Below are 27,489 nucleotides of genomic sequence, written 5' to 3' on the forward strand. Positions count from 1 at the left end.
TACTCTTCTTGTTCTCTTCTTGTTTCGAATTTGTAGATTGTTTTCGAAACTTCATGAGATTTTTGTCGGAATGCTTGACTCCATTCTTTCGAATGAACCTATTGTATCTCCTTACAAACAGTCCCATTTCTTCATCATCCGAGTCTTTGTCACTACTTGAATCATTGTCGCTTTGCTCTTTTCGTGAGGACTTAGAGCTAGAGGCCACAAGAGCTATTGGCTTCTTCTCTCCCTCTTTGTCTCTTTTCTTCTCCTTTTCCTTTTTACTTTTATTCTCATATTTTTCAAGACTTTCCAAAGCTTGTTGATGTTCTTCCAGCTTTCCAAATAGAGTTGTAATCGTAAGTCTTGTAAGATCGTTGGCTTCCTTGATTGCTGTAACTTTAGGTTGCCACTCCCTGCTAAGACACCTGAGAATTTTATTAGTAGCAATTTCATTGGAAATAGGTTTTCCAAGAGCATTCAATCGGTTAGTTAGATGAGTGAATCTCTTTTGCATGTCGGAGATGGATTCTCCTTGTTTCATGCGAAAGAGCTCAAATTCTTGATTGAGTGTGTTAATGCGGGACTGTTTTACTTCAGTAGTACCCTCATGGGCAACTTCTAAAGCGTCCCACATTTCTTTAGCTGTCGTGCAATGGGATACTCGATAATACTCATCAACACCAAGTGCTGAAATTAACATGTTTCGAGCTCTCCAATCACACGACCACTTTTTCTCATCTTTCTCATTCCAATCATCTTCTGGTTTAGGTACTATGGCGCCAGCCGCATTTGTCATAGTGATTTGAAACGGACCGTTTTCAATGGCAGCCCATACTAACCTATCCACAGAATTTATATGAACTCGCATGCAGTCTTTCCAGTAGCCATAATTTTCACCGTTGAAAATAGGCGCTCTATTATACGCCCCCTTTGGTTCAGAATCCATACTGTTACAGGCAGCCACAGAGCACCAGCGAACCGGCACTCTGATACCACTTGTTAGACGGTGTGGCTAGTGATCGAGAGGGGGGGTGAATAGATCACCTCTTTAAAATTAACGGATTTAACGTTTTATCAGAGTTTTCAAAAATGGCGGAAAAATCAGTCCCGAATCGACTTCCGTCTATTCTGAACCGCTACTAGAAAGCCGGACACACAAGTGTAATTGCTGGATTTTAATGAGAATGACAGAAACAATTCACACCAGAATTTTAACTAATTGAATGCACTTATCCTTAAAGTCTATTTCCAATGAATAAAATCTAGCTAACCGTTTTATCAAACAGTTGGTGTGTGTGTGATCGTTAATGAACAACAATGGAGTTTGATTAAAGTTTTCTTGCCACTGCTGTCTTGAAAAGGAAGCAATCACCACACACTAACTGATATTGCGAAAACAGTTTGAAAAACGTAAAGAGGAGTAAGGTAAGAATACGATACGCAGAGATTTGGTAAGGAAGTTCCCCACGTCGTCCTCGCGTGTGGGTACGTCTCCCTCTCAATTTCAAATGAAATTGAGAACTTTGATTATCAATTATTGCCGAATCCGTTGATACAAGGTTTTGATACAAAGACAGAATTCTAAACTCTAAGAACCTCTTCTTGTATAAACCTTCACTTGATCTGAGCACGATCAAGATTTTCCTGCACAAAGTTGCAAACAATTCACCGGTTCCACGACCTGCTTGCGAAATCCCCCGATCTCCAAACGCAACGCTGCGGCTGAATATGTTCTGCAAATGTGACTCCCAAACCCTCAAGAACACTCCAGTTCTTGAAGGACAAACCAGTAGGTTTTTCCTAGAAACCCCCTTCAATCTTCGACTCAGCTAGATCCTCGATCGTTCCACTGCAAACCACAGCTAGATCCTTGATCGTACCACTGAACGTTATCTCGATGCTTCTTTAATCCAAAGAACAAGAATTGTTATGTGTAAATGTTCTTGAAGAAAAGTGATTGAGAAGATGAAGAAGATGAAGTCTCTTTCAGGTTTCTATGTGCTCTCAAAACAATTGCTCTAACACTGCTTTTTGATCTGTGTTCAATTGTTTTCCCTCAATGAATTCGTGTTTTTGCACTGCTGTCACAACCTGTGTTTTATATGCTGCAAAACAGTTGCTGTTATACCACAAAACAGCTTTATGTATTGATACATGATAGTGTGCATCGATGCATACTGTAAGTAATGTAAATTTTGGTGAAATTTATTATTCATGTATCGATGCAAAAGTCGTGTGTATCGATGCAAGTGCTTATTACACTAGTATGTATCGATGCCTGGTACGTATGTATTGATACACAGGCTGTTTCAATTTGTCATGTATCGATGCAGGGATCGTGTGTATCGATGCATAGAGTATTTTGTCTTCCATGTATTGATGCATGGTTCGTATGCATCGATGCATACTGAACAAAAAGGTTTTGTGATTTATTTCATGCTGTATGTATCGATGCAGAGGTTTTATGTATCGATGCTTACTGACATAAAATGCATTTTAATTGATATTTAAAGGGAAATATCAATGTAGGTTTATATGTACAGTTATGCAACAATATAGTGGGATGAAAAACATAATAAACACACATGTATCATGTAATGCAATGCACAACCAACATTTGGATGATGATCACACAATTTGCTATCATTAAAAATTAATTCAAGGTAAAGAATTCTCTCACAGATTATTGACCAGAATATCAAGGGGACATCGTCTGGCACAACGAAGTTATACGAAGGAAGAAAAAGGGTCGCTCAAACAGCACCCGCATTTGAACCGAAATGGATATGGCGAACAAAATGGTTAGATTATGTAGTTTATGCCGCCAGCCAGGTCACAATCGTACTAACTATCCTAGTGTTGGAACGGGCACAATCAGATAAATTCAAATGTACCTCTGTTGCAATATATGAAAAACTAAATTTATTTCATATTATAAGTTTGTGAGGAAATATCATTACATAAACAACAACACAAACAATTAAAACAACTACAATACAATAACTAAGTGATTATAACCATCAAAACAATTTTGAACATGTAATGCATCATCCTATGAACGTCTCGGTCAGTCTTAATATCCATCCATTCACGCACTTATCCATTTTGGTTGAATGTGGACACAAGTCATTGGATTCTTCTAATCCTTTCACCATCCTCAATTTCTGCATCTAACCAACTGTTCAATGTACGATTAATACGTTCAAACGAATCTATATTCCCAAGTTGAATCTTTATCGGAGATGCAACGACGGAAAATATTAAATCGGAATTTCTCTTGTGAATGTATTCAGACATGGTTAAAACTCAAAAACTTGAAGGAGAGTGAAGTTGAATGAAATAAAATATGGTTGTAAGGTAAGATTTGTGTGAAAAGTATTGCGTACAGGGGGCGAGGTATTTATATAGAGGAGATAGAAAATGCATGCGCCAAGAGGCTAGGTGCCTGACATGTCAAGACATGCAGGCGCCAGAGGCATTGGCGCCTCTTCATAAGCGCGCCATAGGCATTGACGCCTCTTCATGAGGCTACCAATGCAGACGTCATATGCATTGACACCTCCTCTTGGTTCAAAGTGGATGCGTCAGTTCATCTGGCACATTTGTTTTGAAAGGTGGTTATTTTGGATATTTTTTTTTTAAAAATGATTATTTTGATTTTTTTTTAATTATGGTTATTTTAAAAAAAATTAAAAATAATATTTAAGAATAACTATTCAAACCAATTTTTTATTTAAAGTTTTTATGAAAAATTTATTTATAATTTTTTTTAAACAAAATTATGTTACACTATAAAAATCATTTTAAAAAAACAAAACAAACGGACCTTTTATCATATTTGTTAAATTCTCTTTGTCCCATAACTTTTTTTTTTCTAATTGTACTTTTCAATTAATGTTGTCTACAATTGCTATCAATTTACTATTATGTCACTTAGCATTTAAGATCATTAGAATACATCAATTACGGCTAACAAGGATAATGTGTTAAAATTGATCTTCTCTCTTTTATTTATTGCACTTTATTAATATGTGTGAAATACAAAGACATTTATTTTGATAAGGAAAAAGTATATAAATGATACAATATATGGTAAACCTACACCTGTATAATTAATTATTTCTGCACAATAATGTCTTCAATCTTAACCAAATATAATTCAACTTAACATTCAAAATGTTTTAAACAAAAAAAAGTATTTGGAGTGAGTCGTTCACCCTCAAAATATTGTCCGCCTCTTGTTGAGTTGCCCGAACAAAAATAAGAGAGTCATCTACAAAAAAGAGATGAGATATATGTCGTGCTTGCCTAGTCACCTTAATACTATGAATATTTTTACTCTTAACTTCATTTGTAATTAGGTCAGATAAAATATTAACCCAGAGAATAAAGAGGTGGTTCCCTTACCTTAAGCCACACTCAGAGGTGGACGACTTACTAAGTGGTCCATTGATGAAGATTTTGTAGAGACCGTAGTAGCGCATCACATGATCTTTTTTAATCAGGTTAGTTGGAAATCTCATATTAATGAACATGATATTGACAAAGTCCCATTCAATTTTTTCATAAACCTTGCACATGTCAAGTTTTAGAACCATGGTCTCATGTTTTCCTTTCATCTTCTTCTTCCTCAAATGAAAACACTCAATCGCTTGAGCTCATTTCACCGACATATATGATTGAAATTTCACCTATTAAAAATAAATAAATAAGATGTCAAAATTTCACACATCTGCAATTAATTATCCCTACATAACTATCAATTAAACTGATTTGATCAAATCATAAATAATTTCTTCTATCTTAGTGAAATGTAATCCAACTTAGCATACAAAATGTTTCAGGGGCTTTTTGGTAAGCCCAAAATAGAGTTTTTAGTTTTTAACTTTTCACATTAATAAAAAAATTCTGTTTGGTAACCGACTTTTGACTTTTAGCTTGCAGTTTTTTTAATTAGCTTTTACCCTTTTTTCAAAAGTTTGTGACATTTTATTTCATTTATACCCTTATTATTTTAATAAAAACTTATTCTTACCCTTCAATATACTACCTAACATATATATATATATATATATATATATATATATATATATATATATATATATATATATATATATATATATATATATATATATATATATATATATATATATTATATATATATATATTTTTTTTTCGCGTCAATTTACAAAATAAAAGATAAAGCAATATTTAATGTCTTTAAATAACATCTAAATTATATAATAAATTTTAAAATAGTAATGAAAATTCTCAAGTTAGTGAAACACTATAGTAGAATTAATGAGATTAACTAAGATGAAAAAATTCAAAATATCAATGTAGATTTATTATAGAATATTAAACAATAAACTTATTTTCATATTATTTTGAATTAATCTAATTAAATTCAAAATTACAATGTTATTAATTTGTGGATCTTGTTAAATTTCATTATAAAATTTGTATACAAATTTTATATATTTGGAGGCTATCTTAAAATTTGCATATTATTAAAATTGTGTTCATGTTTTTATTAATATATTTATTTTTATCGAATAAAAAATAATTTAATAATATAATATAATAAAATAATCAATCATCAATTTTTAATTAAAAATATTCTTTTGTATCATTTTATATCTATCGACTAGAATAACAACTAATTTATTACTCCCTTCGTTTTTCATTATAAGTCGTTTTTAACTTTTGAGACGTATTAAGAAATGTAATAATTGTAATATGAAAAAGAGAAATTAGGAATGATTTTACAAAATTATCCTTCATTAATGGTATTGAAAAGAGAAACTGACATAATTGAAGAAGAGAGAATAATAAATATTAAATATCATTAATAATTCATAGACATTATAAAATAACTTATATTATGATAAAATAATTTTTCAAAATATCTTATAATAAAAAAACAGAGATAATAAACAATTAAATTAAATTCATCAATTATAGATCATTAACTATCAAGTATCAAGTCATTAATTGTCCCCGTTACTTTTAACAAAGTGAGCTTTAAATTAAAAGTGTATTTAGAGTGAGACTAAATTCCTTGTAGCCTTTTACTTTGGCAATCAATGCCCTCAACATATAAAAAATTTCAATAACCAATACGCGTTGCACATGATATTAAATAAAACTATATATTAAAATCAAATCATAAGATATCTTTTTCTTCTTCAATCAAAATCTTCCACCACCTTCCTTTCACCATCTCTAAATCTAAATCGTTCATTTTCTCATCTCTCTTTCACTTTTTCAACCTTACCCTTATCTATCATATCTCTTCTTCCTCTTTTTTTCTACTACTATAACTATACTATACTATACCCTTCTCTGACATACCCTATTATTTTGGATCTTTGATAATTATTTTTTGTTTTATTTAATTTAACACTTATTATTATTATTATTATTATTATAAGTTTTTTGTTTGTTGTTAAGTGTTTCTTAACATGTGAGGTTTTATTCTTTGCCCCCTAAAATAAAGCAAATTTTTATTTCATTCTCTTTTTTTAATGATCCATGACCGTGTTTTTTGGGATAAGTTTGTGTGTGTATTTTGGGAAAGTTGCATAAAGTTCAGTTTTTTTCTCTTAGAGATTAATTATAGTAACTATTATTCAATTTGTTGAAGGTTTTTTTGAAAAGGGTATGGTTGGTTTTTTCTTTTTTGGTGAGTGTTGTTGAGTGCTAGGTGTTTGATATATTGTCTGAGAGAGAAATTGAAAAATGGGATCTGGTAATGAAGTTCATTCTGTTGGTGAGTTTAGTTTAGATGCTAAGTGGATTATAGATCCTAAACAATTGTTTGTTGGTCCTAAGATTGGAGAAGGTGCTCATGCTAAAGTCTATGAAGGAAAGTAAGTCAAACTTGTGGTTTTAGTTTTTTCTTTTTTTAGTCAATTTTGGGTTTTGAGTTCTTTTTATCATGCAGATTGTTGTTATTTGAAAAAGAATAAGTTTTGGTGCAAAGTTTGTTTTGATTTGATTTCCAAGTCTAAATTTATATGCTTTCCTTTTTTTCTAAATTTATATTCAATTTAGTATTCATCGTTTGTACTTGGGGCATGTGTGGATTGACTTATTTAAGCTTTTTTTTTTTTACATAAGCACTCTTGAGACTTTTTGGAGAGTTTATGAAAATAGCTTCTAACATGTCCATAAGCTGAAATTTCAGCTTATTTTCATAATAAGTTGTTTTTGGCTTATTTGCATAAGCTCTCTAGTATAGCTTTTAAAAGAAACTTATAACTTATATGAAAACCATTTGACTTATTTTGTGTTTAGTTATAGAAATGGCTACACACAAGCACTTATGTGACTTGATCTGTTTGGAGAAATGCACATTATGCATCTGTCGGATAGGATTGTTTGCTGAGTTATTTGTTGGATTTGCTGATTGCAGATATAAAAATCAAAATATTGCAGTTAAAATTATCAACAAGGGAGAAACACCAGAAGAGATTTCAAGGAGAGAGGCTCGGTTTGGTAGAGAGGTTGCAATGCTATCGAAAGTTCAACACAAAAATTTAGTCAGGGTATTTTTTCACCCTTGGAAATCTAAGTAGATTTTTTCCTTTAATTAGAATTGACAAGAGACTAATGTTAATAACAGTTACTCTAATCATGCTGGTAGTGATTAATGGAAAAAAATGTCTCATTGTTTGATGCCAGTTTATCGGGGCCTGCAAAGAACCTGTGATGGTTATAGTAACTGAACTTCTATTAGGTGGAACATTACGTAAGTATCTCTTGAGTATGCGACCAACGTGCTTGGATATGCGTGTGGCTGTTGGATTTGCTCTTGATATCGCACGAGCAATGGAATGCTTACACTCACACGGGATCATTCACCGTGACCTTAAGCCCGGTATGCCTGCACAAATGTTATTCTAATTAGTTTCATTATGGATAAGCTCTTGGCACTTTAATGGAAAAGATTATGACTTAGCTATATAGTTTTGAGGAATTTCTCATTCTATTGAAGTTACATGTTCTTTAGTGCATATTTGATTGCTTATACCCTTCAACTTAGAAAATGACACCTTTATTTTGTGGGCCACTATAATATGATCTTCTATCAAAACGGAAAAGTAATTTAAAATATGACTTTGTTACTGTTAAAAAGCTTTACTATGATCCACTATGTACACATAATCTATAGTTAAGGAGTTTATCTATTGTAAATTTATGTAAATTGTTTGTCATTTTCCCTATATATAGTCCAATATGATCAAACTATCATTACCGTCCCTTTTAAGGCCATATAGACCCTGTTAGGATAAACACTTTAAGTATAAGTTATTTCGTTTGCATAAGCTATTCTAAAGTCAAACTATCACGTAAGTGCTTATTTATAAGTTATTTCTCAAACAAAATATGAAATAAAGTCAAATTATTTTTAGGTTAAGTATAAGTTGTTTTGTTTGCATAAGCTATTCAAATGGGCTTATGGAAATAAGCTGAAAATGGCTTATGGACATGCCATAAGCTGTTTCCATAAGCTCTTCCAAATAGTCTCACGATTGCATATATGAGATACAAAGCTACTGATTATCATACAATTTAGAGTACTGTAAGTAAGTATCTGTTCTCTGTATGGAAGAGTGGACCAAGCTTAATCCTGATAACTAGTTTCTTTTTTCCTTCTCAGATAACTTGATCTTGACCGGAGATCACAGGACAGTAAAACTTGCTGATTTCGGTCTAGCCAGAGAGGAGTCCTTAACAGAGATGATGACTGCTGAAACAGGAACATATCGTTGGATGGCTCCAGAAGTACTTCTTAATTTCTGAAAACTTTTAACTCTTACGAACTTTCCGGTTAGGTTTCCATGTTCGGTAATTATCGTTACTTTTTTGTTTCATGGCAGCTTTACAGCACCGTTACTCTAAGACAAGGTGAGAAGAAGCATTACAATCATAAAGTGGATGCCTACAGCTTTGCAATTGTGTTGTGGGAGCTCATCCATAACAAGTTGCCCTTTGAAGGCATGTCTAACCTACAAGCAGCATATGCAGCAGCTTTTAAGGTATATAACAATCTGCGATTGACAACACCATAATTTAACTCGTGTTTACCGCCGAACTCACTTCTGCTTTGAGTTTACTAAAACTTCATGACACAAATAATTAATTATTTCAGAATACAAGACCTAGTGCTGAAGAGCTTCCAGAGGATTTAGCTATGATTGTAACATCATGCTGGAAAGAGGATCCAAACGATCGACCTAATTTTAGTCAAATCATACAGATGCTCCTTCGGTATCTCTCTACCATTTCGCCATCAGAACCAGTTGTTCCGATGCGGATGGCTTCGTCCGATAACATTGTACTCCCACCAGAATCTCCTGGTACAAGTGCATTAATGTTTCGACGAGACGACCCTGGTGAAACCCCGAAAGCCAACACAGAAGACAGGTCCAAAGGGTATTTCTTCTGCTTCAATAGGTGTTACTGAGACCTCAAGATCACAAATAGGAAAACTAAATAAAACCACATCCACCAATTGTAACAAACTAGAAGAAACTCAATAAGAAAATGTTGACTATTAGCAACTCAGAAGGCACCTTCATTCTCAGCAAGAGTGACAAGTTCTTTTAACATTATGATGTTAACTTTATTTTTATTTGATTTGATGTATGCTCTAGAGAATTTTGGGGTTAAGGTTGCTGAGATGTAAATAGTTCTGTAAAATAAGGTTCATCCAAAAGCCTTCATCTCTTGTTTATATATATATATATATATATATATATATATGTGTGCCATGGATAATAAAAGGGGAAATGTTTGTGCTGGCATCATAAAGCTTCGTATCATTACTAATTTGCAGTTTTTTTATGTCTCAACTTGCGGAAACTTTTTTATGTCGTTTCCTATTCTATGTCACTTTGAATTTGTGAATCTAAATTGAATTAGCAAGTCTCTTAATGCCGTTAAATAAATTTGGAAACAAATCGTTAAGAAAAAGAAAGTAGCAAGTCGCTTAATGCATGAAACCAAACATGTAGTGCTTGCTTAAAGTCATATAGTGTCTTTTGAAGCATGTATATATGGTTAGTTTGTGTTGGATTAATAGCATGTAATGTAATATAGTATAATATAGTAGAGCAATTGTACCATCACATAGCATGCATTGAACTCTTGTAAATCTTGTAATAGAATGTAGTGTAATATAGAAGAGCAATTGCACCATGATATAGCATGCATGGAGCTCTTGTAAATATGGCATATTGTAGCATGCATGATAGTCATGGATATGCGTAGCATGCAGGATAGTCATGAACAATAATTAAGCATGTATGAGAAGCTATTTGTAGAGTTATGGCAAGGTAAGAAAGTAACTTCAACAAATGAATATGAAATGAAGTTCACAAACACTTTTTCATTAAGGTATCATTCCTCCCGTCGATCCCTTTGGCTCTCTAACAACTCTAACTACTTCAACTGAATTCAGTTACAGTGTAAGTGTAACGGTTTCTTCTTCCTTAAGTAGCCATGGTTGAGCTCATGCGACCTTCTCAAGCTACTTCGCTTGTAACTGTGGTGTAACCAACTCAGAGTCTTGCACCTGTTGCACCTGATTTGTCTACTTCGCATCACTTTGAACCAAAGCTTTCGATCAAGCTGCAAGAAAATAGTTATTTGATGTGGAATCAACAAGTTGAAGGTGTCATACTTGCTCAGAGAGTACACAAAGTAGTGGTCAATCCTCGCATTCCTGAGAAGTTTAAAAGGGTGCAAGATCAAGCTGAAGGCAAGGTCTCCAATGAATATGAAACATGGATCATGCAAGATCAAACAATCTTTGTATGGATTCTCTCCACCATTTAAGAATAGATGTTATTTCGTGTCCTTTGTTTCAAATATGTGTTTGAAGTTTGGGGTAAGATCCACAAGCACTTCAATGCTTATATGAAAGCACGTGCGAGACAACTTCAGGTGGAGTTAAAATCAATCAAGAAAGCTAATAGTTCTATAATTTAATATGTTCTTCATGTCGAAGCAATTGCAAATTCGTTATTAGCTATTGGTGATGTTGTTTCGGAACAAGATCAGGTAGATTCAATTCTTGATAGACTACCTGAAGAGTATAATCCGTTTGATATGCAAATGTATGGGACAGCTGAACCTCTTTCACTCTATGATGTTGAGGCTTTTCTCTATGTTCAAGAAGCACAACTTGACAAATTTTGACAAGAATTGGATGTGAAAGTTGTGTAAGCAAATGTGGATCACGCAAATCATCAAACAGGTGGTGTGTGTGATCAAACTTCAAGTTCATGTGGCTGAGGACTCATATCTCGTGGCAGGAGTGTGGTAGAGGACTCACCTCACCTGGAACTCTACCTACATGTCAATTGTGTGGAAAAAATGGGCACGTTGTGATGGATTGTTTGTACATGTTTGATGAGAACTTTACATTTGCATCAGTTTAGTCGAAAGCTTTAGAGTTTTCAAACAACTCCACTAATAAACTTGTTACTTCTGCAATTGATCCTCAATCTCTGGCGTTGATGGAAAATGCTTATGAATACTCTTTGCCTAAGGACCTTGAAAGCCAAGCTTGGTTTGTTTAATCAGGTGCACCACACAATCTTACCTCTAATCCTTATTTCTTGCACTCTAAGAAATCATATTATATTGGCCTGAGTCGTGTCAATGTAGCCAATGGTCAGTCTTTAACCATTAAGCGTGTATGCTCTTTTAGTGTGTATGCACCTACTTGTCCTTCCATTTGTATGTCTATCAATGATATATTGCTTGTACCTTTCATTGCACGCAACTTGTTATCAGTTTCAAAGTTCTCCAAAGACAACAAAGTGGTATTTAAGTTTTATGATAACAAGTGTTTTTATCAAATCTCAAGTTTCTAGAGTAACTCTACTTGAAGGATTTCTTGATTCATGTGGATTGTACTGCATTCCATAAGTGGTTATGGAACCTTCAAGGGTTCTTTCATATCATCTTCAAAGCTTATCTCCATTGTGTTTTACTGTTAATTCTATTTCTTATCCAATAGTTTTTTATGTAAATAAACCTAACCCTAGTATTTTGTGACATTATAGGCTAAGTCATGCCCACTTTCAAGCCACTAAACTGGAAATCAAACATTGTAATGTTTTTATATTCAATAAATCAAGTTCCTTGTTTTGTAAGTCATGTTGCCTAGAGAAGTCTCATAAACTCCACGCCCATTTATCTTCAACTATTTATAATGCTCATTTTGATGTAATGCATATTGATCTTTGGGGTCTGCTCATTTTCCTTCTAGCTCTGGTTATCTATATTATATTACCTTTGTGGATCCTACACCAAATTTACATGGATTTATTTTCTAAAGCAAAAGTCTGAGGCAATGCATGCATTCAAGCTATTCTTTAGTTCTATCCAAACTTAGTTTCATACCACAATAAAAGCAGCACAACCAGATTATGGGGGAGATGTCTAACACATCTTCCTTATCAATTGTATCATTCTTCATCAGTTTTGCTTGAAACTTAGGAAGATATCCAACATCTTCTATCAATGCTTAACTGCATCTGATGAATAACATGCTCCACCATCTTGTCTGACAAATCAATATTACACATGAGAACTTTATCATTCTCCATTTGAACATAATGTATCTTTCCTAGAGCTCACCCAACAGGATAGGATGTCTGCTTTGACACCAATTGAAATTTTGTTCCTCGGGGAAAAAATATCGAACACGATGCTTCAACAACATATTCTACAAGATAAACCAGAAACATTATACTAACAAGTAATATATGATGGAGCAAAAAAGAAATAAATAACACAATCAATTGTTTACTCAGTTCGGTGAAACCTCACCTACGTCTGAGGGGCTGAGTCCACAACCCAAGAAAGGAAATTCACTTTTAGTAGTTTAGTACAATTAGTCTTACAAGCAACAACAAACCCTATGGTGTTCAATGTCTCTTCCTAATACTACCCAATGACTTTCTATTTAGAGCCTCCCCCTAAATATGAGAACCTACTCACTTTCTTCTCAATCACACAACCTGTGATTGAAGATTACAACTCAATAATCAATGTTGAATACTACCACTCAACTCTAGACAAACCTTATATGCCAAGTTACTGAAACATAGAGTTGTACATACAGTAATAACAAGAACTCAATAATAAACCATATCACTCTAAATCTTCAATGTATTGCTTGACTTCCAAAGTAGGTTTTGAGCTCCTTATATAGCATAATTATTTTGGGCTTTTCTCCTTGGATAATATATTTGATTTCATCCAGAATTAATGCAGAATATGTTGGATATTTGGTTTGTTCCTTAAATATCTCCAATAATATATTATTTGTTTCAATTTAAGTTCAAATTTAAATATTCAATTAAATTTGAATTAATCTTCATCTAGTTGTCAAACAAATCACTTAATCATATTGTTAAATCAATAACAATAAAATCTTTAACAAATCTTCTGCAGAACATACTCCAAAATGCAATAGTCTTGCGCTTATTGAGCAAAGCTCGGATGTCATACTAACACGTTGAAGCATTGCGACCAACATGTGTCCCTTCTGCAGTTTCATACATCTTTAGCAAGCTAGACCAACCTTAACTACTTGGACACTTCTCCATGTTTTTTTTTGCTAAATGCAACCAATCCAAAGAGCCAATTCACTAGGAACTACAATCTCTCCCTTTGAAAAATTGTGGCAAAATAACTTTTCAAGATGCATATCACTTCTTCTAAGTGACAACCAGTAGAACTACTGGACTATCAGAGCATACAACCAGCAACAACAACCTTCTTCCAGTTATCATAGTTAAGCTTTAGCAGCAGAAAGTTAGAAGCATCAAAACTCAGATGCTTACACATAATCTATTTAGTTTATCCAAACCAAATAGACAATCATGCAATCATTCGTATAATTAATCATGCATGAATCTAGTTAGCTCATAGTTAGTAACATACACCCCTACTAACTAACATACATCAACATGCAATCATTCACATACTTAGTCATACACACACATATGTTAGCAGTTGATATCAAAATATGTAAGGAATACTACTAACATAGATTTGTTTTCACAAATATAAGGGCCAGATGTCTTGCCCGATGCTCCAACATGGAACACATCATTAGCACTTACTAGATATGGCTAGTCCTAAACAACACATGTGTTACCTCAACACCTAGTAACACTACTACTCCATCTTTTTTCCATAATTTGGAAAATGGTTAATTCTTCAAACTAGCATCTAGAAATTATTCATGCATAGATTAGTATGTTAGCATATACACAACCATAAATATGAGAAAACAACCAGAACAACATCTAGAGATGCACAAGCATTAGATCTGTTTTAATATTACAAAATTAAGAGGCTATATAGCCTTTATAAATACAAAACAAATGCACAAATAAAAAATAACATGTCCAAAGTATACGGACCACAAATCTGAGCTAACAGGATCAGAAGTTCCCTAAAAGGCAGTCTTCAGTCTTTATGTCTAAGTGAATCCATGCAGTTTTCCAAGTCTTCATTTGATTCAGAATCACTTGCCTCCAGATTCATTAGGTCCTTCACAATATCCTAAATCTTCCTTATCTTTTCAGGGTTCAGGTTCTTGATGAGAATCTTCTTAGTGCATGTTCCACCAGACGGTTCAACAACTGAGATGTTATTCCCAACCTCTCCAGCTTCCTTGGCTTTGTTCAACCACAACTCTAGCATATCAACAACCCTCTTTGAAGCCTCAATATCTTGGACAAGTTTTCTTCCACTAGCTTGATCTTGATTTATGTTGAGAGTAGGATAAAGCAAAATGTTTGTTTTTCTTGATTGTAATGCCAACCCAGTTATACCACACTGATATAACCAAGGAAACTTATTTTGTGTGCCAAAGTGATCTTAGGGGAGAGAAAATCTTTTTCTCTTTTGGCTTAACTCCCTAGCATTGAGTGATATTGAATCTTACAAATGCATACCCCTTTTTCAAAGTTGACTATATCACTGCTCCCATTAAAACTTATCACCAGGTTCTCCTTGTTTTTCATACATACTTCATTTAGTAGTTGAAACACTTATTCAAATGTACAAACTTCATTTGATAACCATATCCCCTTCAATATTTTGTCAACCAGTCTTTTTTGAATAATGAAAATATTGACCAAGACATATGCTTCAACATTTGACTCTGATTGTAGCATTCTAGTTTCTTCATAGTTACCAAGAATTTCTTGCCCGTCCTTATTCTGAGTTGGTGACTTGGTTACCACTATGATACTAAAGATGCTTGACACATGTTCCTTATCAATTATGTCATCCTCCATCATCTTCGCTTGAAAGTTAGGAAGATATATAACATATTCTATCATGTTTAACTGCATCTGATGAACAACATGCTCCACCATGTTGTCTGACAAATCAACATTACACATGAGAACTTTATCATTGTCTCCATTTAAGCATAATTTATCTTCCCTGGAGCTCACCCAACAGGCTAGGGTGTCTGCTCTGATGCCAATTGAAGTTTTGTTCCTCAGGGGACAAATGTCGAGGACGGTGCTTCAACAACATGTTCGACAAGATAAACCAGAACCACTATACTAACAAGTAATAGATGATGGAGAAGAAAATCAATAAAGAACACAATCAATTGTTTACCCAGTTCGGTGAAACCTCACCTACGTCTGAGGGGCTGAGTCCACAACCCAAGAAAGGAAATTCACTTTTAGTAGTTTAGTACAATTAGTCTTACAAGCAACAACAAACCCTATGGTGTTCAATGTCTCTTCCTAATACTACCCAATGACTTTCTATTTAGAGTCTCCCCCTAAATATGAGAACCTACTCACTTTCTTCTCAATCACACAACCTGTGATTGAAGATTACAACTCAATAATCAATGTTGAAAACTACCACTCAACTCTAGACAAACCTTTTATGCTAAGTTACTAAAACATAGAGGTGTACATACAACAATAATAAGGACTAAAAAATAAACCCTAACACTCTAAATCTTCAATGTATTGTTTAGCTTCCAATGTAGATTTTGAGCTCCTTATATAGCATAACAATTCTAGGTTTTTCTACTTGGATAATATCTTTGATTTCGTCTAGAACTAATGCAGAATCTGTTGGATATTTGATTTGTTCCTTGAATATGTCCAACAAGATATGATTTGTTACAATTTAAATTCAAATTTAAATCTTCATTTAAATTCGATTTAATCTTCATCCAACTGTCAAATAAATCACTTAATCCTATTGTTAAATTAATAATAATAAAATCTTTAACAAAACTTATGCATAACATACTCTCAAACGGAGTAGTCTAGCGCATGTTGAGTAAGGCTCGAATTCCGTGCCAACAAGCTGGAGCATTGCCCCCAACATGTGTCCCTTATGAAATTTCATATAGCTTTAGCAATCTAGACCGATCTTGAATACTTTGACACTTCCATGTTGTAATTTTACTAAATGCAGTCAACCCAAAGAGCCAACTCACTAGGAACCACATGGCTGAATTAGGTATATCACACATGCTCACTTGCCCTCACACGTCTCATAAAAATGGCACAATAAGGAAAAAACAAATGCACATTATGGAAATGGGCCTCACATTATAATCACATGCCTCCATGCCACTACATTTCTGGGATCATAGCTTTGCCACATCTATCCATGTGATCAATAGGCTTCTATCAACTGGTCTATCAAAATATCAGTCTTCATATCATGTCTTGTACCACAAGCTTCCCAACTACGCTTCACTCACGTTTTTGGATATGCATGTTTCCATCCCATCAGAACTTACAACAAGCACAAATTGGATTTCAGAAGTTAAGACTGGAAAATTTTTCATCTTTAAGGATGTCATACATCATGAGCATTCATCTCTATATCCCAAGTTATTTCCATCCGAGTCTAATTCATAAAGAGCACAAGTCAAAACTTATGGGTCCCTTTCATTTCCTCAATTAGATACGTCTCAATTACATCATGCCTCTTAAAGTGGTGCAACAAATCATATGCTCCCTCCATTGGTAATTGCTGATAGCATCCCTTAAATTTTGACATCTGACCCCAATGATAATTCCAGATCACACTAAGTTTTTTCACCTAACTCTTCTTCAAGTCACACACACAATCTACATCATGAGTTCTCACCAGGTGGTACATCTTCAGATAGTCAAGTCAGTCTCAATAGTTTGGTTAATCCCATTTCCAACTCCACATAGTCATTGTCTCCATCTATCCACAACTCCTCTCTATCCCTTATTCTTCAGTCAAACATGTTTTGTCACAACCAACTTGGTTTCAGGCAAAGCAACTTGATTATGATGCACTCTTATCTAACTAAGCATGGTCATTAACCTCTCTTCCACTACATAGAAAACATGTGGGATGCAAGTGGGTTTTGAGGTAAAAGAGAATCACGATGGCACTGTCAATAAATACAAAGCAAAGTAGTTGTCAAGGGCTATCATTAATAATATGGATTTGACTTCAACAAGACATTTTCATCAGTTGTCAAACCCAACACTATTCGTGTTATCTTGAATTTAGCTCTCACAAACAAGTGGGAATCGCAACAAGTTGATGTAAACAATGTGTTTCTCAATGGCTCTTTGCAACATGATATCTACATGACTGAACCTCCTGGGGTTGAGAAGTAGGATCTATCTCTTGTATGCAATGTAATACCCCATGTTCCCTTAAATGATCAATTGGTTATTAATTGAGACCAACTAAGTTCATATGTACTATATTTGTTGTCAGTTGAGACAGATTGAGCTCTTATATGCTCTAAATGTTGTCAGTTGGGACCAATAGAGTAACCAGTTGACTCAGAAGAGATAAATTCTTATTAAAAGAGACTGATTATTTTTAATAAGTACAATAGGGAACATTTTGGTAACATTAATAATTGGTCAATTGGTACTAGATGACAAAATATCAATTGAGATATTTGTCTCTTATTATTTATATATATATATATATATATATATATATATATATATATATATATATATATATATATATATATATATATATATATATATATATATATATATATATATATATATTTGTGCGGTGAAAAAGAAAGAAGAAGAGGAGAAAAACCATAAAAAAGAGAAAGAAGAAAAGAAGAGAGAAAGGAAAAGAAATAGGGGAAAAGAAGAAGAGCTTGGAAAGAAGAAGAAGAAGAAGTTGGAAGCCATCATCGTCATCACAAATTTCATCATCATCTTCATCATTTTCATCCATCTAAGGTGGGTTCCTAGGTAGATTTAGCTTTGGTGGGGAAAATGCATGTTTTGTGGAATTAGGTTTTGTGTGAAATTGATCTTGATGCATGTTTATCTTGTTGTTGTGTGCCTATTTGTAATAAAACCATGTTGTTTTGAGTTATTTGATGCATTAAGATGATGATTGTTGGTTGTTTGGTGTTTTTTTCTCATCCAAATGTGTCCTTATATTGTCTTGGTTCTGCTACAGCTTGCTGAGAGAGCACACCAGTAGCAGAATAGCCGACTTTTCTAGTCTGTTCGTTGGGAGTTCGCTAGAGCTCGCTAAGCGATCTTGACATCATTGAGAAAATGATTTGGTTCTCGTCTTCACCATAACTCGAGAACCGTAACTCTATTTGATGTGAGACTTGAAGTGTTGGAAAGATCTTCCAATTCTCTATTAAATGGTATTAAAAATATGATTTTTATGCCAATGATTTATAGGATATTTAGGATAAACTATCATGTATGATGTGATAGGATTAAAGTTCATCAAATATCTTGCTCCTTGTTTTGCACCATTTAACAGGAATGGTAGCTCCAATTGATGCGAGAACAAATGCTTAGAAAGATAACATAGAGAAATAGGATATAGAAAGAATTATCTATAAGTTATTTCACTATGTTTTCCCTTTTAGTCCAGTTGTTCCCAGCATAGTATGATCGGATGAACGTTTACCACATGACGTGAAAGTGGAATAAGATAGATTGAAACAGATTGTGTGATAACTTTGTCTTTGGTTTGTAACATGTATATTATTATGTATGCTTATGTATGTTATGAATCACATTATAATGTATGTCATGAATTATATTATGAATTATTGTTGTGTTGATTGTATAAGTATAAGATTAAAACCTTATGGTGATGAGTGAGGAAACCTTAGGAGAACAAATCAATTAATGACTTAGAAAAATAACGTAGGTTGTGAAATGACTTAAGTGGTGATGCTTGGATGCAATGTACCTCTGTGTGTATCGTGAACAAGTATTCTCTTGATTAGTGAACTAATAAGCTTTGTATGGAACATGTGAATGAGTGGATATGATTACCTGAGAATTTATGTGTAACATGAGAATTGGTGAATGTATCACCTAGTATTTGATGGATACCATGAGGATTGGTTGATGTTTTGGTGAGGAACCTTTGTTCCGAAAGTCCTATTTGGCAAGGAGCCTTGCTCTGAAAGTCCTATTATTGTTGTGAACCCTAATCACATATTCAGATAGTGATGTGCACATAACATTTCAGAGGCTTGCATAAAGCAGTAAATGAGGATGTGGCACTAATAATTCATGCTTCAATTGGGTTTGAGTCCCAACCATAGCGGATATGGGGGAAAGGCGGACACCTAAGTGGGTTAGAGTCTTATACGATGAAAGATACTCTAAGTGGATTGGAGTCCCATACGAGTGACAGTCGTTTGAACTGGGTTTGAGTCCCATAGAGGGCCCGATATCCACCGAAAAAGTCGAATCATACGAGCATGTGTGAACCAAGTCTGGCCTAGACGTAGGTCCGTTCGAGGATTGATGTTTTGTGGCTTCCGAATAGTGATCGACTGAGTTGTGAGAACTTGTGTAGCATTTTTCCATACATTGCGAATATCCCTTAGATGATTAAGTCTGGTTACGATGTCTTAGTGATACACAAGTAACGAAGGATGAATACTTAAGTTAGAAATCGAGTAGAAACCCTGTAGATCTGAGTGGACCCATAGGATAGGGGAACTCATTGAGATTATTATCTTATCCCATTGTTGTTATTGTTTTTCAGGTATCATTTGCAGGTTGAACCCAAGAGAAGTTGCAGGATGGTGTTTCAAAGGATTCTGGCTGTTGTGATATTTCGATGTGGATTTGTGTATAATAAAGATATTGTATATAGTTCTTAGATTTTATTTTTAGGCTTTATTGTATAACATGTGCCATAGTTGTATTTTGTTAGTTGGAGATGTGTATACAATTATGTTGTTAGACACTTATGTTGGGTCAGTACCAAAAATTAACACTTGTATGATATTATTCTAGATATATATTATACAGGGTGTTACATGAAAGCTTCTTAAGGTGTTATATGGTCTCAAGCAAGCACCTCGTGCATGGTATGAAAAACTCACTCGGGCTCTTCTTCATTTTTGATTCACACATAGAAAATATGATCACTCGTTATTCATTTACTCACATAAGGGTGTAACTCCTTATACGTTAGTCTATGTGGAGGACGTTCTAATCACAGGCTCTTCTTCCATGTTGGTCCATAAACTCACTTATTCACTTCATGCTAAGTTTTCTTTCAAGAAACTGGGTCATCCTGAGTATTTCTTAGGCTTTAAAATCAAACAATTGTCTACTGGGTGCCTTCTTCTGACACAATCAAAATACATTATTGATTTCCTTGCTTGTGCTAACATGTGAAATGCTAATGGCGTCACCATATCTATGTTGAGTGGTTGTAAGTTAAGTAGACATGATGTCATGCCTCTCTCTAAGCCTCATCACTATAGGTCTATGGCTAGTGTCGCGTCACGGAAAATATATGAGCACATCGCATGCTCGAAGATACAATAGAGTTGCCACTAAACTTTATTTATTCCCGAAGGAAAGGGAAAATATCGATAAGACCCAAGGGGAAGATAAAAGGGTAAGGAAGTTGGTTATGCAAGGGAAATGTATTATCACCCCTCCCATCAGTTATAGTCAACGGGAACCGTTTCGATTGTTCTTTGCACGAATGGGTGTTATTATATAAAGGTCACTTGCGATGGTTAAAGGGAAAAAATAAGTTTATTAATTAATATGCTCGCTAAGGATTCTAACTCTCATGTCTACGCATTCTCATAGTGCAATGAGAAAATCAGAGCCATGTAGTTCGTGTGACCATTCTTCCTATTGTGGAAACTTTCTTGATGTCAAGTGCTTATCCGCGAGTAAAATTGTTCATTTTAATTGTTCTTTACGCATATGGGTGTTATTATCTACATGTTACGTGCAAATAGAAAAAGGGGAAAAAATAAGTTTATTAATTAATGCGCTCGCCAAGGATTTGAACCCTCGTGCCTACATATTTTCATAGTTCAATGAGAAAATCAGAGCTCCGTAGTTCATGGTAGAAAATACGGTTTTGTTGGTTGTTTATAGGGAACAGTTATAATCGTGTCCTAGAAGTGTGTAGACGTTAGCTGACTCCGATCCTCTTTTGGATGATCTAAGCTTTTAGTCTGACTGCTAAGGAACAAATTATAACATTTCTTTTGCGAAAAGAAAGAAAATTGTTTTGAAAAAGGTTTGTGTGATAAAAAGAAAAGAAAGAGTTGCTTGACTAAATACAAAAGAAATTGCTTGAATTACAAAAGAGTTATGAAATGAGGAAAGATTTGTGTGAATGTTGTGAAAGTATTGCTTGAACCAAGTGTTGTGTTATTTGTACCCATAGGTAGGTATGTCTGAACCAAAGAGAGTGATGTTAACTAGTGGATGGTGTGACCAAGACCTACAAAAAATGGGGTTTCCAGAGAATGGAGCTCCGTATGGAAATGCATGAGGTTGCCAGAGCACAGGGCTTCACATGGAAATGCATGAAGGTTTCCAGAGCATGGAGCTCCATAGGGCAATGCATGAAGGTTACCAAAGCACGAGGCTCCACGGGGAAATGCATGAAGGTTGCTAGAGCATGGAGCTCCATAGTGCAATGCAAAAGAAAAGGGTCTGCCATAGAACAAGACTCCACAAGGAAATACATGAGGTTGCCAGACCATATGGCTCCACTAGGCAATGTATGAAGGTTACCGGAGCACATGGCTCCACAGAGTAATGCATGAAGGGTTTGATTTAGAGATGAGTGTTTAACCATGAGGAGATTAACCCAAATAATGCATGGACGTCTAAGAGAATTAAAAGTATTGTGAAGTGTTGATTGTTGCAGTGTTGTCTGTGGGGAAGAAGACTTGAAAGTTATTTGATTTGAATTGCATTAAACTCTATGAATGAAGATGAATACTTTGAATAACTAGGGCCTACGCCCCGTACCCAAAGATACTCATAACAATAGACATTAGGTTTTAGTTAGGAATTAAATATAGTTCCTTGACTTAGTTTTAGGATTAATTCCATCAAATATTCAATTATTTTCTTTAGAATTAGGATTTATGCTTATCTTAGTTCTTGATTAAATAAAATCCTTATGCTTGAAATGACTTTAGTATGATATTTGTCCAATGATTAAGTTGATCAAGATCATCCTTGATTAATTGATCAAATTTGACATTGGACGTTGTCTTAAACTTATCCTGAATAACTTGTCTGCTTACCCTATTTAGTCAAGTGGTCATAAGTCTCTTGATCACTTGATGGGATCAGACCTCTATACTTGCATTGCACTAGACCTCTTCAAGTCATATTCACAATCAAGACTCTGCATTCAAGGCTTTGAAGATAGAAAGGACATCAAGATTGGATCACTGTTTCATCCTTCAAGCACAACAAAAAAGACTCTTCTACCTCTGTAAACACTTGTCAGTTATGATGTGAATTGCATGCCACGGGCCTTAAGTAGTGGAGAAAGAATGAGATGGATAATTCATATCCTTGTCCTGAGTATCTTTGGGTATGGGGCGTAGGCCCCAATTATTCAAAGTATTCACCTTCGTTCATAGACTTTAGTGCAATTCAAATTAAATAGATTTTAAGTTTTCTCCTCACAGACAACACTGCAATGATTAATATTTCATAATACTCTTCTCTTTAGACCAAACATACATTCTCTTGGACATCTATGCATTCTTTGGGTTAATCATCTCATCCTTAAACACCCATCTCTGAATCAAACCCTTCATGCATTGCCCTGTGGAGCCCTGTGCTCTGGCAACCTTCATGCATTGCCCTATGGAGCCCTGTGCTTTGACATACCCTTTTCTTTTCCATTACCTTGTTGGGCTCCATACTCTGGAAACCTTCATGCATTGCCCTGTGGAGCCATGTACTCTAGCAACCTCATGCATTTCCCCGTAGAGCTTCGTGCTCTGGTACCTCCTCTTTCTTGTATGTCTTGATCCCCCTGGATCTAGGAAAAATCCTACAATTATACATTAGCCATACCATCCACTGGTCAACGCTACACTCTTTGGTTCAGATATACCTACCTATGGGTACAAACAACATATCACTTGGTTCAAACAATACTTTCACAACATCCACACAACATTTTCCTCATTTCACAACTCTTTTGCAATTCAAGCAATTTCTTTTATATTCAGTCAAGCAACTCTTTCTTTTCTTTTTATCACATAAATATTTTTTTAAACAATTTTATTTCTTTTCACAAAAGAACTGTTATAATTTGTTCCTTATCAGTCAGACTAAAAGCTTATAGCATCCGAACAAGGATCCGAATCAGCTAACGTCTACATACTTCTAGGATACAATTATAATTGTTCCCTAAAAACAAAAAACAAATCCATATTTTCTACCATGAACTAAGGAGCTTTTATTTTCTCACTTCACTATAAGAATACGTAATCACGAGGGTTCGAATCCTGGGCGAGCACATTAATTAATAAACATATTTTTTTCCTTTTTACCATTCGCGAGTAACCTTTAGATGATACCATCCATATGTGCAAAAAACAATCAAAATGGTTTCCGTTGAGTAAAATGTATGTGAGGGATGTTAATACCTTCCCATTGCATAACTGAATTCCTTGCCCTTTTTTCTCTTCCCATTGGTTTTATCGATATTTTCCCTTTCCTTTCTGGAATAAATAAAGTTCGGTGGCGAATCTGTTGTATCTTCGGGCGTGCGACGCGCTCATGTATTTTTGGCGTCATGACAACTAGGTCACTTCAATATGTGACTCTTAAGCGGACAAATATTACCTTTAGTGTCAACAAGGCATGTCAACTCATGGCCTCACCTCTAGAAACTCATTAATATGCAGTCAAAGTCATCATGTGTTACCTGAGTGGCACCATCCATCACAGTTTTCTACTTTCATCAGCTCCCTCTTCATGCAAGCCATTTCTTCATACCTATAGTGACTCTGATTGGGTGATTGATCCTGATGATCTTTGTTTCACATCTGGTTCTTGCATTCTTTTGGTGCAAATATGGTTTTATGGAGTTCTAAGAAATAACCGCTTGTTGCAAGATAAAGTATTGAGGCTGAATACCGTGCCTTAGCGCATACTACATATGAGTTATTGGAGATGAATATGTTCCTAACTCACTTCAGGTCATAAATACTCTTACCAAGCCACTTGGTACCATGGCACTTCAAGAGTTGCACACCAATCTCAAAGTCGTGCTTTTCGACCCTCCTTGAACTTATTGGGAGTAATAGAATGTAGTGTAATATAGTAAAGCAATTTCACCATGACATAGCATGCATGGAACTCTTATAAATATGGAATAATGTAGCATGCAAGATAGCCATGTGTATGTGTAGCATTCATCATGTGTATTAGAAATAATCTAGCATGTATGAGAAGCTATTTATAAAAGCCATGACAATGTAAGAAGGTAACTTCAACAAATGAATATGAAATGAAACACTTTTCCATTATGGATGAATGAAGCCTACAAATTGTATCATACAAACATATTATGTAAGTGAACTATGAAGAAAAACATTGTTTACATTCATTTTAGAATATAACATCCATTAGTGAGAGAATGCATAATGTAAGATTGATTTGTTGAGGTTTAATAATCAAACTAAATGTGTTAGTAAAATATGGCATACGACATAAGGGTTGATTAAGTGATTGAAGGTAGCTCCAATTGATCATTATTTTGTAGTGAGAGATGATGTAACTACAAATATTTTGACGATCAAGTAAGTAAGAGATGTGATTCGAAGTTTTAGGGTTAGAAATTGTGTACTTAGATATGACCCATTAGTTAGGCTTTATAGCAAGAGGGTTAGGGTTTTAGGCTTATAACCATAGTTGGCCATATTTCTCTCCACAAATAGTTGTTGACATTTCACAAAAGATTTTGATAACACAATCGTGATTTGATCACCTACTCTATTTGATGACTCAACATCTGACTTTGTCACCATAATGGTAAGCAAATGCGAATTTATTCTTGGGTTAGAGTGAAGCTAATGAGATTTCTAGACCGATATGACCATTGGATGTGGAAGGAATGTTGATTCCAGACAGTGGAGGAGGCAGGGGTACAGAGGAAGGCCATGGCCCCATTTACTTATTTATTTTTTAAAAATTATATATTGGAAAATACTAAAATAACATTGATTTGAGTGAAAATTCCCTTTTCATCTTTTATTATTCATTTTCGGTTCGGGTTTTTTTTAGGTTATGATGAAAGAGCTGAAGAAAAATAGGCTTCACCCTCTTTTTATTATGAAAGGAATTGATCTTGCAGAACTTACAAAAATCGTTGTTGTCGTCGTTGGAAGTTGGAACCCTTACAATCTTCTCTACTGCAAAAGATATTTTTCTTCCTTTGTGTAGTTTATGTTTTTAGGGATTTTATCTTCTTTTTCTTCCATTAAGAGTTTTAAAAGGGGCACTGATTGTACATTTTCTAAATTTATGGATGCTAGATTTATGGTTTGGGGATGTTAGATTTCTCCACTGTCTAGATTTTTAGAAGTTAGATTTCTACTCTCTTTTTTTAATCTATTAATGTAAGTAACCCATTAAATTGGAAGTTAAGAAAATATAATTCCTCTTTCTTGTAGCCTCAAGGTTGAAATGATATTTTGAACAATTTTTCTGTACCCCTGGCCTTTGTCACTTACGGCAATTTGTATGCATTGTAGAAAACTTGACAACAATTGAGAAATACTAGGACCAATTTAATGAGATTCAGTTTAATATTATTTTCATTGTATTGTTTAAAGTGGTGCTAATATATATATATATATATATATATATATATATATATATATATATATATATATATATATATATATATATATATATATATATATATATATATATATATATATATATATATTACTAGCATCCAGACGAACACTTTATCCGTCTGTCCATTTTTTTTATTGCGCACATGCGTAAAAATATATATAGTATTTTTTTACTTTAATTTAATTTTGATTCAAACTGTATTTTGTCGTGGAACTTTGATTTTTATTTAATAATAATAAAAATATTTATTAATAAATAAATAAAATTATCTCTACATATCTGTATCTCTCTCCCTCTAGAATATGCCCACTAATAATAATCAAAGACATTAATAATATTTTCCAATTTTAATAAAAGGGATGTCATAACATACAAAATCTAAAAACTAAAATAAAACAATTAGCATAATTAAATTATAAATTTGAATAAAGATATTGATGGTATATAATAGAGAAATTCAAGGATATAATATACATAAACATGCACCAACGCACGATTGGTGACAACCGTTTTTTCTATTTCAAAGAAGTAGAAGGATATTCTTAAAAAAATCTTTATAGAAGACCTGGTAACTTAGTGTCAATGTTGGTCGTTTTTTCTCCTTCTCTTAATAGGATATGGCACTACCATGAATTCATTACTACCATGAAAGAAATAATCCAAAGTAATTTCAACTACAAAATCAATTTCATAATAAAAAGTAAGGAATTAAAATTAAAAAACATAATCATAAAATATACAATTAGATACCGTGATTATTTCAATATAGGTGACTTTTTCATGATAGGTCAAATTGTCCGTACGAGTCACTCTCATGATAACAAAAAAAAAATTGGATTTGGGCCTCTCTCATTTGAGCCTATAGGTCCACAAAAACCAGGTTATAAATTCAGAGTTTCAGTGAAACAAAGATGTCATTCCTATTACCCTGGCAGGAAAAAGAAAGTGAGAGAAGAGCTGACAGAGTTCAGAGCAACCTCCAGAGGCAAACCCTCAGATTGCTCTGCAAATCCAACGGTGCAATTCAATTTCATTCGATCTCTCCAATCAGGTTTGCTCTATATCCATCATCTTTATACCTTCAATTTGAATTTTCTGAATATATGAGGTATTATGGGTGAATTTGATACCCTTTTGATGCATGTGTTTGACAGGAGATTTAAGCCTCCTATCCTTGGTTGCTTTTTGTGAATTTTTTTTTGTGAATTTTAATGGCATGATTCATGTGGTTACATTTTGATTTGGGGGCAACTCTTGATTACCCTATCTTGTTTCTCTAACCTGTTTGTTGAGTTTTTTTATGAGGGCT

General features: G+C 34.1%; 1 protein-coding gene across 1 annotated transcript; it reads left to right on the top strand.

Annotated features, from left to right (window-relative positions):
* The first annotated feature begins 6,251 nt into the window (after positions 1 to 6,251).
* On the top strand, positions 6,252 to 9,795 carry LOC127118924 (serine/threonine-protein kinase STY13). The gene is made up of 6 exons (XM_051049155.1): positions 6,252 to 6,857; positions 7,403 to 7,535; positions 7,672 to 7,867; positions 8,651 to 8,775; positions 8,871 to 9,029; positions 9,143 to 9,795. The coding sequence occupies exons 1-6, from the start codon at positions 6,727 to 6,729 to the stop codon at positions 9,455 to 9,457; spliced, it is 1,059 nt and encodes a 352-aa protein (XP_050905112.1). The 5' UTR covers positions 6,252 to 6,726; the 3' UTR covers positions 9,458 to 9,795.
* The last annotated feature ends 17,694 nt before the right edge of the window (positions 9,796 to 27,489 follow it).

The sequence above is a fragment of the Lathyrus oleraceus genome, chromosome 1, assembly GCF_024323335.1.
Source record: "Lathyrus oleraceus cultivar Zhongwan6 chromosome 1, CAAS_Psat_ZW6_1.0, whole genome shotgun sequence".
NCBI classification, from domain to species: domain Eukaryota; kingdom Viridiplantae; phylum Streptophyta; class Magnoliopsida; order Fabales; family Fabaceae; genus Lathyrus; species Lathyrus oleraceus.